This window comes from Oncorhynchus mykiss, chromosome 17 (genome assembly GCF_057628025.1).
Source record: "Oncorhynchus mykiss isolate SJ-2025 chromosome 17, ASM5762802v1, whole genome shotgun sequence".
NCBI lineage: Eukaryota > Metazoa > Chordata > Actinopteri > Salmoniformes > Salmonidae > Oncorhynchus > Oncorhynchus mykiss.
In genome coordinates, this window is record NC_143038.1 from 76417890 (window position 1) to 76431747 (window position 13858).

General features: G+C 43.5%; 1 protein-coding gene and 1 long non-coding RNA gene across 8 annotated transcripts in view; one reads left to right on the top strand and one right to left on the bottom strand.

The window, feature by feature from the left end:
- Positions 1-13858, top strand: part of LOC149976510 (uncharacterized) — a 989396-nt gene that overhangs the window by 684591 nt on the left and 290947 nt on the right. The window lies entirely within an intron of this gene.
- The window catches only part of LOC110504360 (plasma membrane calcium-transporting ATPase 2), a 181472-nt gene that overhangs the window by 81391 nt on the left and 86223 nt on the right, over positions 1-13858 (bottom strand). For 6 of the 7 annotated variants that reach the window (XM_090206507.1, XM_090206509.1, XM_090206504.1 and 3 more), the window contains 2 exons: positions 9685-9726; positions 714-878 (listed from right to left, as the gene is read on the bottom strand). In XM_090206507.1, coding sequence (XP_090062633.1) covers positions 714-878; positions 9685-9726 — 207 coding nt within the window. The remainder of the gene's footprint in view (positions 1-713; positions 879-9684; positions 9727-13858) is intronic. The other variant, XM_090206506.1, reaches the window with a different exon arrangement.

Here is a 13858-nt window from a genome sequence, read left to right on the forward strand (position 1 = left end):
TCTACTCTACTCTACTTTGATGTGCTCTCCTCCACTCCACTCCGCTCTACTCCACTCCACTCCACTCCACTCCACTCTACTCCACTCTACTCTAGTACAGTGCTGTGATGGCTGACATTAATAGACCTGGAGAATGACAAGGACAAGATGTCAGCGTCTGTCCTTACTGTACATTACTTCTCTTTTACTTTTCTTTACTTGTAAACAGATTAAAGATGCATGGCTTTTTAAAACATGATATCTAATGTTTATTTGATGAGGGGTGGCATGTAACCTAGTGGTTAGAGGAAGGTAGACTAGTGGTTAGAGGCAGGTAGACTAGTGGTTAGAGCGTTGGACTTGTAACCGAAAGGTTCCCGAGCTGACAAGGTAAAACATCTGTCGCTAGGCCGTCATTGTCAATAATAATTTGTTCTTAACTGACTTGCCTAGTTAAATAAAGGTTAAATAAAAAATAAAAAAAATAATTTCAGCTTTCAACTTCACAAATCAACAGCAGCAGTGCATTAAAGATGTATCTCTGTGATTCCACACAGACCAATGACTCATTTAATTCTGCCAGTGATATGATCTCCTTATTTCATCTCAGAATATCATTGTGAAATGATCTACTGCCACATTGAGATAAATAATTGATCATATATTGAGTGGTCTGATCAATGTTTCAAAGCCTATTGATTATGGAGTATATCCTATTGATTGATCTGCAGAACCTGCTTTGCCGATCTGAACAGCCAGCTTGGTCAGTTTCCCCTGGAGGACAGACTTCTCCTTCTTGGAGACGTTTGCCTTCTTCTTCTCCTTCTCCTCCATCTCTCCTCCCTCGGCGCTCTTCAGAGGCTGCATCTCCATGGCGGCCGCTCCGTCCTGCTTCTTGACTGAAACAACCAGAGGAACACAAAGACAGTGGTTATTATGGGATCAGGGCCTAGCCTTTTCGAGGCCGAAGCGAAATTAGTTTTTTTATGTGGGTCAGAGTGGGGCAGAGTAGAGATAAGGGGCGGAGTAGAGATAAGGGGCGGAGATAAGGGGCAGCGAAAAGGGGCGGAGTAGAGATAAGGGGCGGAGTAGAGATAAGGGGCGGAGTAGAGATAAGGGGCGGAGTAGAGATAAGGGGCGGAGAGGAAATGTTTCAAATTTATAACATATTTTATTTATTTCATTTTGCGATTAAAGACAGCAATACAGATGTTGCCATGACTTATGCCATGTTAATATGAGACTGACTAACAAAATCAATGGGGGCCCCCTGGAGGTCAGGGCCCCCTGGAGGTCAGGGCCCCTGGAGGTCAGGGCCCCCTGGAAGTCAGGGCCCCCTGGAAGTCAAAGCCCCTGGAGGTCAGGGCCACCTGGAAGTCAGGGCCCCTGGAGGTCAGGGCCCCCTGGAAGTCAGGGCCCCTGGAGGTCAGGGCCCCCTGGAAGTCAAAGCCCCTGGAGGTCAGGGCCCCTGGAGGTCAGGGCCCCCTGGAAGTCAAAGCCCCTGGAGGTCAGGGCCCCTGGAGGTCAGGGCCCCTGGAGGTGGCTAACATGGCTGACATGGCTAACATGGTAACCTGGCTAACATGGTAACATGGCTAACATGGTAACATGGCTGACATGGCTGACATGGTAACATGGCTGACATGGCTGACATGGTAACATGGCTAACATGGCTGACATGGTAACATGGCTGACATGGTAACATGGCTGACATGGTAACATGGCTGACATGGTAACATGGCTGACATGGCTGACATGGTAACATGGTAACATGGCTGACATTGCTGACATGGTAACATGGTAACATGGCTGACATGGTAACATGGCTAACATTTCTGACATGGTAACTTGGCTGACATGGTAACATGGCTAACATGGCTAACATGGCTGACATGGCTAACATGGTAACATGGCTAACATGGCTAACATGGCTGACATGGCTAACATGGTAACATGGCTAACATGGTAACATGGCTTACATGGCTGACATGGCTAAAATGGCTGACATGGCTAACATGGCTGACATGGTAACTTGGCTAACATGGTAACATGGCTGACATGGCTGACATGGCTAAAATGGCTGACATGGCTAACATGGCTAACATGGTAACATGGCTGACATGGCTAACATGGCTGACATGGCTGACATGGCTAACATGGTAACTTGGCTGACATGGTAACATGGCTAACATGGCTAACATGGCTGACATGGCTAACATGGTAACATGGCTAACATGGCTAACATGGCTGACATGGCTAACATGGTAACATGGCTAACATGGTAACATGGCTTACATGGCTGACATGGCTAAAATGGCTGACATGGCTAACATGGCTGACATGGTAACTTGGCTAACATGGTAACATGGCTGACATGGCTGACATGGCTAAAATGGCTGACATGGCTAACATGGCTAACATGGTAACATGGCTGACATGGCTAACATGGCTGACATGGCTGACATGGCTGACATGGCTAACATGGCTGACATGGCTGACATGGCTAACATGGCTAACATGGTAACATGGCTGACATGGCTAACATGGCTGACATGGTAACATGGCTAACATGGTAACATGGCTGACATGGTAACATGGCTGACATGGCTAACATGGCTAACATGGTAACATGGCTGACATGGTAACATGGCTAATCGAGTGACTGTCAGTGACTGACATAACAATAGAGAAACCGCTGACGCAGAACCCAATGTTGAACTCACACCTTGTGTATTCTACAATTCCAACTCTCAATAGAAATATGAGTATATATGTAAACAGCATTTACAGTATATACATACACTTCATGGCCAAAAACACACAGCAATGCAATGCAGCAATGCAATCTCCATAGACAAACATTGGAAGTAGAATGGCCTTACTGAAGAGCTCAGTGATTTTAAACTTGGCAACGTCATAGGATGCCACCTTTCCATCAAGTCAGTTTTCCAACAAGCCTGTATACAACATGTCAACATTGTCTGTCCTAGATTTAGTCCTATATGATAGAATAGTGCTATTTGATAAATTTAGTCCTATATGATATATTTAGTCCTATATGATAGATTTAGTCCTGTATGATAGATTAGTCCTATATAATAGATTATATGGTAGATTTCTGTACAGCACTTTGTGACATCAGTTGATGTAAGAAGGGCTTTATAAATACATTTGATTGATTGATTGATTGATTGATATCCTTCCTACACTAGACAACTCATATATGCTAGATTAGTCCTATATGAAAGATTTAGTCCTATATGATATATTTAGTCCTATATGATTTATTTAGTCCTATATGATAGATTTAATCATATATGCTAGATTAGTCATATATGATAGATTAGTCCTATATGATAGATTAGTCCTATATGATATATTTAGTCCTATATGATATATTTAGTCCTATATGATATATTTAGTCCTATATGATTTATTTAGTCCTATATGATAGATTTAATCATATATGCTAGATTAGTCATATATGATAGATTAGTCCTATATGATATATTTAGTCCTATATGATATATTTAGTCCTATATGATAGATTTAATCATATATGCTAGATTAGTCATATATGATAGATTAGTCCTATATGATATATTTAGTCCTATATGATATATTTAATCATATATGCTAGATTAGTTCTATATGATAGATTTAATCATATATGCTAGATTATGTATGTGACTATAGGCTATTGATGTTACTATAGGTACTAGCATGATGTGACTATAAGTTATAGATTTTCGAAAGTAACAAAATAAATCTTGCTCTCTGTTCCTCAGGCTGCACAGCTGTTCTCTCATCAAGTGATCATATTTTCACCCATCAGACTATTCTCAATTTAATCTTCACTAATTTGTCAAAGTCATTTCGATTTAGTATGGCCAATTATCAAGTGGTAGGGAACAGGGGCAGGGGAATAAAGACAGTTCACATGCACTCGAATAGCGAATGGATCCCGCGGGTCTGTTTTCCCCTGATTTCTGCTGGTTAATATGAGCAGCTGAGAAGGAAATTATTTATTATTTATTAACGTATTTCACTCCAGGCATTAACCTCTGTTTGAGGAGGTTGCTCTCGCTGCATGACAGGTGATATTCCACACAAATTCTGTATGCCATGGGCTCTCCTACCCTGTTCCTGCTACCCAGTACTCTGTATGTCATGGGCTCTCCTACCCTGTTCCTGCTACTCAGTACTCTGTATGTCATGGGCTCTCCTACCCTGTTCCTGCTACCCAGTACTCTGTATGTCATGGGCTCTCCTACCCTGTTCCTGCTACTCAGTACTCTGTATGTCATGGGCTCTCCTACCCTGTCCCTGCTACCCAGTACTCTGTATGTCATGGGCTCTCCTACCCTGTTCCTGCTACCAAGTACTCTGTATGTCACGGGCTCTCCAACACTGCAGATACCCAGTACTCTGTATGTCATGGGCTCTCCTACCCTGTTCCTGCTACCAAGTACTCTGTATGTCACGGGCTCTCCAACACTGCAGATACCCAGTACTCTGTATGTCATGGGCTCTCCAACACTGCAGATACCCAGTACTCTGTATGTCATGGGCTCTCCAACACTGCAGATACCCAGTACTCTGTATGTCATGGGCTCTCCAACACTGCAGATACCCAGTACTCTGTATGTCATGGGCTCTCCAACACTGCAGATACCCAGTACTCTGTATGCCATGGGCTCTCCAGCACTGCAGATACCCAGTACTCTGTATGTCATGGGCTCTCCAACACTGCAGATACCCAGTACTCTGTATGTCATGGGCTCTCCAACACTGCAGATACCCAGTACTCTGTATGTCACGGGCTCTCCAACACTGCAGATACCCAGTACTCTGTATGTCATGGGCTCTCCAGCACTGCAGATACCCAGTACTCTGTATGTCATGGGCTCTCCAACACTGCAGATACCCAGTACTCTGTATGTCATGGGCTCTCCAACACTGCAGATACCTAGTACTCTGTATGTCACGGGCTCTCCAACACTGCAGATACCCAGTACTCTGTATGTCATGGGCTCTCCAACACTGCAGATACCCAGTACTCTGTATGTCATGGGCTCTCCAACACTGCAGATACCCAGTACTCTGTATGTCATGGGCTCTCCAACACTGCAGATACCCAGTACTCTGTATGTCATGGGCTCTCCAACACTGCAGATACCCAGTACTCTGTATGTCATGGGCTCTCCAACACTGCAGATACACTGTGCCTAATTTGGAAAAGTAAGTGAAATCTGTTCGGGGACATCGTTATTAAAATGTTTTCGGCAACGACACATCTTTAATTCAAAATGTTGACTGCCCTTCTGCGCTGCTTGATGAAATGAATAAAAGAGGGAGAGATGGAAACACATGAGACCTTCTGCTGAAGTTGTCCCTCCAATTCATTAAGAAAATATTAAATAACTATCAAAATACAAATTCTCTATCATGTTTAAGCTAACTGTAAGCTGCCCAACACAATCAATGAACCGACAGCATCCTCTAGAGCTATACGGACTCATGGATAGAAGGTTTGCAGCGTAGCAGAAGGTAACCAGTCCATCCAGTATGGATCGTAATACAGTCCACACTCAGAGGCCATTACTAGTGTTGGAACATAGGCTCGACCAATTATGTACCAAATACATTTTAAATCAGATGTATGTAGACAATGTATTGCATAAAGGCATAATCATAATTATATGAGGGGGGGGGGCTTGGACTCATAAAAGCCTATTAATATGCATCAGCTCTAAATATGCATATGGGTGTTTTTTTTTATGAATTATCATCTTAGAAAGGGCTTTCCATTTCGTTGTGTTAGGCTTTCAAACAACATCTATGTTTTACACTGTTTCAACCTGCTGTTGAACTTCTTTCTTCAAAATGACCACTCCTTAGACTGGTCCTGTGGTCTAATGCGATACAGGAAATACCACACCTTAGACTGGTCCTGTGGTCTAATGCTATACAGGAAATACCACACCTTAGACTGGTCCTGTGGTCTAATGCTATACAGGAAATACCACACCTTAGACTGGTCCTGTGGTCTAATGCTATACAGGAAATACCACACCTTAGACTGGTCCTGTGGTCTAATGCGATACAGGAAATACCACTCCTTAGACTGGTCCTGTGGTCTAATGCTATACAGGAAATACCACACCTTAGACTGGTCCTGTGGCCTAATGCTATACAGGAAATACCACTCCTTAGGCTGGTCCTGTGGTCTAATGCGATACAGGAAATACCACTCCTTAGACTGGTCCTGTGGTCTAATGCGATACAGGAAATACCACACCTTAGACTGGTCCTGTGGTCTAATGCTATACAGGAAATACGACACCTTAGACTGGTCCTGTGGCCTAATGCTATACAGGAAATACCACTCCTTAGACTGGTCCTGTGGTCTAATGCTATACAGGAAATACCACACCTTAGACTGGTCCTGTGGTCTAATGCTATACAGGAAATACCACACCTTAGACTGGTCCTGTGATCTAATGCTATACAGGAAATACCACACCTTAGACTGGTCCTGTGGTCTAATGCTATACAGGAAATACCACACCTTAGACTGGTCCTGTGGTCTAATGCTATACAGGAAATACCACACCTTAGACTGGTCCATCCATTCAGGTGATACAGACCAGATTTAAAACCAACCTATTACACACCATTGGTTTGCCCAACCAACAGAGACAGCTGTGGGATATCCTACAGTACATCTTCAATACATTGATATTTCTACAGGTTCTAACGTCCCGCCACAACTGTCTGAAGCAGCGATCCTTCTCAGGAAAATTCATGTAGCAGTTCCACATTTTAAAGCGAAGACGCACATTTCAAATACGATCTAAGAATGAGGGTTGTTGCCCAGACGTTTCATGGATAGTCATCCTTTAGACAAGGGGTTGGGGGACCACCACATCAACAAAAAAGACTGTTCTGATCAGGTTAAGAAACATACTCATTGTTGTGCGAGGTTAGAAAGATATAGCTCACAACAGTCAATCCACATCTTTCCTACAGTCATTTATGGTTCGTTCCAACAATTCAGTGTATTTTTTTGTGTGATTTCTCCTCATTTTAACACTGTGTCTTAAAAAACATGTTCAAATTCTAAAAATAAAAAAACAACATGTTTTTCCATCTCAGGAGGTTAAATAAAAAATAATACTACAGTAAATTCTAATTAAAGGAAAAGGGTTGGCTGTAACAAGATTGGCTGTAACAAGATTGGCTGTAACAAGATTGACTGTAACAAGATTGGCTGTAACAAGATTGACTGTAACAAGGTTGGCTGTAACAGCGTTGATCGTAACAAGGTTGACTGTAACAAGGTTGACTGTAACAAGGTTGACCGTAACAAGATTGACTGTAACAAGGTTGACTGTAACAACGTTGACCGTAACAAGATTGACTGTAACAAGGTTGACTGTAACAAGATTGAATGTAACAAGGTTGACTGTAACAGCGTTGACCGTAACAAGGTTGACTGTAACAAGGTTGACTGTAACAGGGTTGACTGTAACAAGGTTGGCTGTAACAAGGTTGGCTGTAACAGGGTTGACTGTAACAAGGTTGTCTGTAACAGCGTTGACCGTAACCGGGTTGACTGTAACAGGATTGACTGTAACAGCGTTGACCGTAACAAGGTTGACTGTAACAAGGTTGACTGTAACAGGGTTGACTGTAACAAGGTTGACCATAACAAGGTTGGCTGTAACAAGGTTGACTGTAACAAGGTTGGCTGTAACAAGATTGACTGGGGCAGGGTTGCCAGTAACAGGGTTGACTGTAAGAGGGATGACTGTAACAGGGTTGACTGTAACAGGGTTGACTGTACCAGGGTTGACTGGGCCAGGGTTGCCTGTAACAGGGTTGACTGTAACATGGTTGACTGTAACAAGGTTAGCGGCTTCCCGTCAATGGGACAGTTGTAAATAATGCAGCGCCTTGTGTCACGATCGTAGATTATAGAGAAACAACAAATGTCGCTACATAAGTGTCTTATATCGGCTGAAAGCTAGAATTCTTGTTAATATAACTGCACTGTCCAATTAACAGTAGCTATTACTGCGCAAAAGCGCCATGCTATTGTTTGAGGAGAGGGCCTAACAACAAAACACTTTTTTCACCTCCATAGTTTGATAAATTCACTTCCGAAGGTGAAAAGTGTACTTACATTCTGAAATCTTGCTCTGATTTATCATCCAAAGGGTCCCAGAGATAACATGAAGTGTCGTTTTGTTAGATAAAAGCCATTTTCATATCCTAAAAAGGTCCACATAGCGCGCACGATCAATTTTGTATTTCCACTCGTTCCATTTGCAAAGAAAGGAATCACTGAAAATCTCACCCTAAATTTTATTTTATTTTTTAAGTATATCCTATAGGATGACCAGAGAGCGACGCCTTCATTGCACGCTGACGACACGGGCGGTCTGTTGCATTTCAAAATGGTGGTAGGAAAAAAACGTTGTTGTTGTTGTAAGAAACTGCATGTTTTTTCTTCTTTGTATTATCCTTTACCAGATCTATTGTGTTATATTCTCCTACATTACTTTCACATTTTCATAAACGTCAAAGTGTTTCCTTTCAATTGGTATCAATAATATACATATCCTTGCTTCAGGGCCTGAGCAACAGGCAGTTAGATTTAGGTATGTCATTTTAGGTGAACATTGAAAAAAAGGGGGGCGGATCCCTAAGAAGTTAAATCAGCCCGTGACAAGGGGAAGGAACACATTTGAATGCAAGCGTCACAAAAACACATTTAATTGCTTAACTATTTCTAGCCGTTCTATCTATGGGTAACAGGGATGCCGTGTAACGCTCGACCCACTTAGTTTTCTACCACAAAACACCAGCAACGGCCAAAAAGATCAGAACCAGCTTTTACACTGTGATTTGACTACATGATTGTTTGACCATATTAAAGAGAGTTCAGATCACAACAGGGTTCACCTTAAAATGAGGTACAGATGTAAATGAGTCACTAAACCACGTGAAATAAATGATCACAATGACGGTGAAAACTTGATGGAATTAAAGTGTGTTGAAGTATTATTCATATACAAAACATTTGATTGATTGAATTCTCCATCTGGTTTATATTAAAGGGCACTTCATTTAATTTAACAGGCTTTCACTCATTTCATGGAACGACCCCTTATGTGTCCTTTGTTTTCAATTAATAACATGATTCTTAACATTTCTGTCTGTATGTAGACAACATTCAGAGAGAGAGAGAGAGAGAGAGAGAGAGACAGAGAGAGAGAGAGAGAGACAGAGAGAGAGAGACAGAGAGAAACAGAGACAGAGAGAGAGAGAGAGACTTTGAGACCTGGAGCTGAGACAGACACATCGCTGCAGACTGACTGACAACGACACTGAAGACAAGACATACATCAGGCTGAATGGATGTTAATTCAACATTAAGAGGAACCTTAAGAGACTCAACGTTAGAGAAACGTTCGAGCTAGGGTTGCAAAAATTCAGATAACTTTCCCAAAATGAATAGGTTTGTCCAGAAATTCTGTTCAGAAAATTCCTTAAATTAAGGACTAAGCAGAACATCTGGAATCCTCCGACCAGGATTCCTGGGAAACCTGGGAATTTTGGGGGGAAAAGTTACCGACATTTCTGCAACCCTAGTTAGAGCACATCCCAACTATGGGGGGGAAGTTGAAAATAGGTTACCTTTGGTCTGGTTGTTCTCCATATTGCCATCCTGTATTTTACCTACGATGGAGACATACGAGACACAGAACAATAAGAACCAAAGCAGACAATAAGCAAACAATCATTACCAGGACAAACATTACAATGGCATGAAGAGGAAAACAATAACATGTATATTTATTGAGCAGGTGTCAGGCGTTCGTATACAGGACAGAAGAGCTGCTATTTAATGAGGTAGATGCTGCTTCGGGGAGGGTCATTTTAATGAGGTAGATGCTGCTTCGGGGAGGGTCATTTTAATGAGGTAGATGCTGCTTCAGGGAGGGTCATTTTAATGAGGTAGATGCTGCTTCGGGGAGGGTCATTTTAATGAGGTAGATGCTGCTTCGGGGAGGGTCATTTTAATGAGGTAGATGCTGCTTCAGGGAGGGTCATTTTAATGAGGTAGATGCTGCTTCAGGGAGGGTCATTTTAATGAGGTAGATGCTACTTCAGGGAGGGTCATTTTAATGAGGTAGATGCTGCTTCAGGGAGGGTCATTTTAATGAGGTAGATGCTGCTTCAGGGAGGGTCATTTTAATGAGGTAGATGCTGCTTCAGGGAGGGTCATTTTAATGAGGTAGATGCTGCTTCACGGAGGGTCATTTTAATGAGGTAGATGCTGCTTCGGGGAGGGTCATTTTAATGAGGTAGATGCTGCTTCGGGGAGGGTCATTTTAATGAGGTAGATGCTGCTTCAGGGAGGGTCATTTTAATGAGGTAGATGCTGCTTCACGGAGGGTCATTTTAATGAGGTAGATGCTGCTTCACGGAGGGTCATTTTAATGAGGTAGATGCTGCTTCACGGAGGGTCATTTTAATGAGGTAGATGCTGCTTCGGGGAGGGTCATTTTAATGAGGTAGATGCTGCTTCACGGAGGGTCATTTTAATGAGGTAGATGCTGCTTCAGGGAGGGTCATTTTAATGAGGTAGATGCTGCTTCACGGAGGGTCATTTTAATGAGGTAGATGCTGCTTCACGGAGGGTCATTTTAATGAGGTAGATGCTGCTTCGGGGAGGGTCATTTTAATGAGGTAGATGCTGCTTCACGGAGGGTCATTTTAATGAGGTAGATGCTGCTTCAGGGAGGGTCATTTGGATGTCTGCACATTTTTTCCAATTTGAATTGTTGTGTGCGTGTGCCTGGGCTCGCTAACGAGTCAACAACTATTAGAAATAATGTCAATCAAAATAGATCATTGATAATACAACTAGATTAGAAAATAATGTGACTGTTCAGTCAATTAGGAATTGTCATGTTTTGAAAGGTTGCTTAGGTGAACTAGAAAATAATAAAATAAATACATATATTTGAAAACATTGTTCTAAAGGGTATTTTATAATCGCTGTAACAAACGAAAACACACACAGTTCAAACTGAAGTAATTCACTTTGTATTTCTGTTTCTGTCTGACAATGTGTTGGATGAAACCACGCCTCTTCGTAAGTTAACTTCCAATAAACTTCAAAAGTGATTTGAGCGTGATGCAACTATTGTTATTTAATATCAAGTTTTGCTTGATGTTTAAACTGAATAACTACAAGACCAATGCTATATCACAGCTCAGATTTCCTCTCTATAGATCAGTGTGTTCACGTGTGTTCATTTTGAAGAGAGACATACTCACAGACTACAGGAAGTGACATCCTCACAGACTACAGGAAGTGACATACTCACAGACTACAGGAAGTGACATACTCACAGACTACGGGAAGTGACATACTCACAGACTACAGGAAGTGACATACTCACAGACTACAGGAAGTGACATACTCACAGACTACGGGAAGTGACATACGCACAGACTACAGGAAGCGACATACAGACTACAGGAAGTGACATACTCATATACAGACTACAGGGAATTCCACACATTAACAGTTCAAGAAAAGCCATTCAGATATTTCATGAGGCATCAAGACACAGAATCACAGAGTTACAAAGATACAGTACAATGAGGAAATAGAGCAACACACACACACACGCACAGGACCCACACACACACACACACACAGGACCAACACAGAGCATGCAGTGTAAGAGTGAGGTCAGAATCCTCATGCACGGTCAGACAGAGAGAGAGAGAGAGAGAGAGAGAGAGAAAAGGGAGAGGAATTGAAGTGTAGGAATTGAAAGCTGGAGAGAACAATAATATAGGAAAGAAATCCTCCTGCAAATAAATATTTGTAAAAACAGGGATTCTGACGGAGACTAGCAGGGGTCTGATAGAAGGTTAAGGATGGAGGCTCTTGAAAGCCACATAATCCTAAACAGAGCATTTTTACTCCAAGGTTCATCCTACCAACAACAGGGTTAAAACTCATGTATTCATTCGTATCTACTGATTGAAAAACAAAACAATGAATAAGTTGTTTTTAAGACAGAAATGAAAGAGTTTAAGTAGGCTACTTGGAGAAATTAACCCTGTTGAAAACTTACAGTAACTAGCAGGCAGAAACCCTTCGCCTACATTCACACCACTGTTGCACACTGGGTAATGGTTATCTATTCAGTTCATTTGGGATCTTTGAGGATGGAGGAACTATAATGGGAACTTTTTACAATTTGATTTAGATACAACATTAAAGAGTTGTTGGAAATTTAGTTTGGGATCCTGTTCAAAAGTACGATGCTCATATTCTCATCGCCTCCTGCATCTGCACAACAACATTAACCAGACTGGTTCTTTACTCAGTCGGTCGATGTAACGGCTCCTTCTATTCAGTTCTACCATAACATCCCATCCCAGAGGACATATTCCCTAAATAGTGAACTACTTCTGACCAGGGCCTGTAAGGTGCTATTTGGGACTTGGGTAGATTCATCTACTTCAGACATCAGTCACAGGAAACTAGTAATAATTCAAACCAATGACTTTGCTTATCCTTTATGAGGGAGGAGAGGAGGAGGTAGAGACAGTCGGAGGAGGAGGGAGGAGAGGAGGGAGGAGGTAGAGACAGTCGGAGGAGGAGGGAGGAGAGGAGGAGGTAGATACAGTCGGAAGAGGTAGATACAGTAGGAGGAGGAGGGAGGAGAGGAGGAGGTAGAGACAGTCGGAGGAGGAGGAGGGAGGAGAGGAGGAGGTAAAGACAGTTGGAGGAGGAGGAGGGAGGAGAGGAGGGAGGAGAGGAGGTAAAGACAGTCGGAGGAGGGAGGAGAGGAGGAGGTAGAGGAGGAGATAAAGACAGTCGGAGGAGGAGGAGGTAGAGAGTCGGAGGAGGAGGGAGGAGGGAGGAGAGGAGGGAGGAGAGGAGGAGGTAGAGACAGTCGGAGGAGGAGAGGAGTAGGTAAAGACAGTCGGAGGAGGAGGAGGGAGGAGAGGAGGAGGTAGAGGAGGAGATAAAGACAGTCGGAGGAGGAGGAGAGGAGAGGAGGGAGGAGAGGAGGAGGTAGAGACAGTCGGAGGAGGAGGGAGGAGAGGAGGAGGTAGGAGGAGATAAAGACAGTCGGAGGAGGAGGAGGAGGAGGAGGAGAGGAGAGGAGGAGGTAGAGACAGTCGGAGGAGGAGAGGAGGAGGTAAAGACAGTCGGAGGAGGAGGAGGGAGGAGAGGAGGAGGTAGAGGAGGAGATAAAGACAGTCGGAGGAGGAGGAGGAGAGGAGATGAGGGAGGAGAGGAGAGGAGGAGGTAGAGACAGTCGGAGGAGGAGGGAGGAGAGGAGGAGGTAGAGGAGGTAAAGACAGTCGGAGGAGGGAGGAGGAGGAGGAGGAGAGGAGACGAGGGAGGAGAGGAGGAGGTAGAGACAGTCAGGGGAGGGAGGAGAGGAGGTGGTAGAGACAGTCGGAGGAGGAGAGGAGGAGAAGAGGAGGTAAAGACAGTCGGATGAGGGAGGACAGGAGGAGGTAGAGGAGAGGAGGTAAAGACAGTTGGAGGATTGGAGGAGAGGAGGGGGTAGAGGAGGTAAAGACAGTCAGAGGAGGAGGTAGAGGAGGAGGTAAAGACAGTTGGAGGAGGGAGGAGAGGAGGAGGTAGAGGAGGTAAAGACAGTCAGAGGAGGAGGTAGAGGAGGAGGTAGAGACAGTCGGAGGAGGAGAGGAGTAGGTAAAGACAGTCGGAGGAGGAGGGAGGAGAGGAGAAGGTAGAGAAGGAGGTAAAGACAGTCGGAGGAGGAGAGGAGAAGGTAGAGGAGGAGGTAAAGACAGTTGGAGGAGA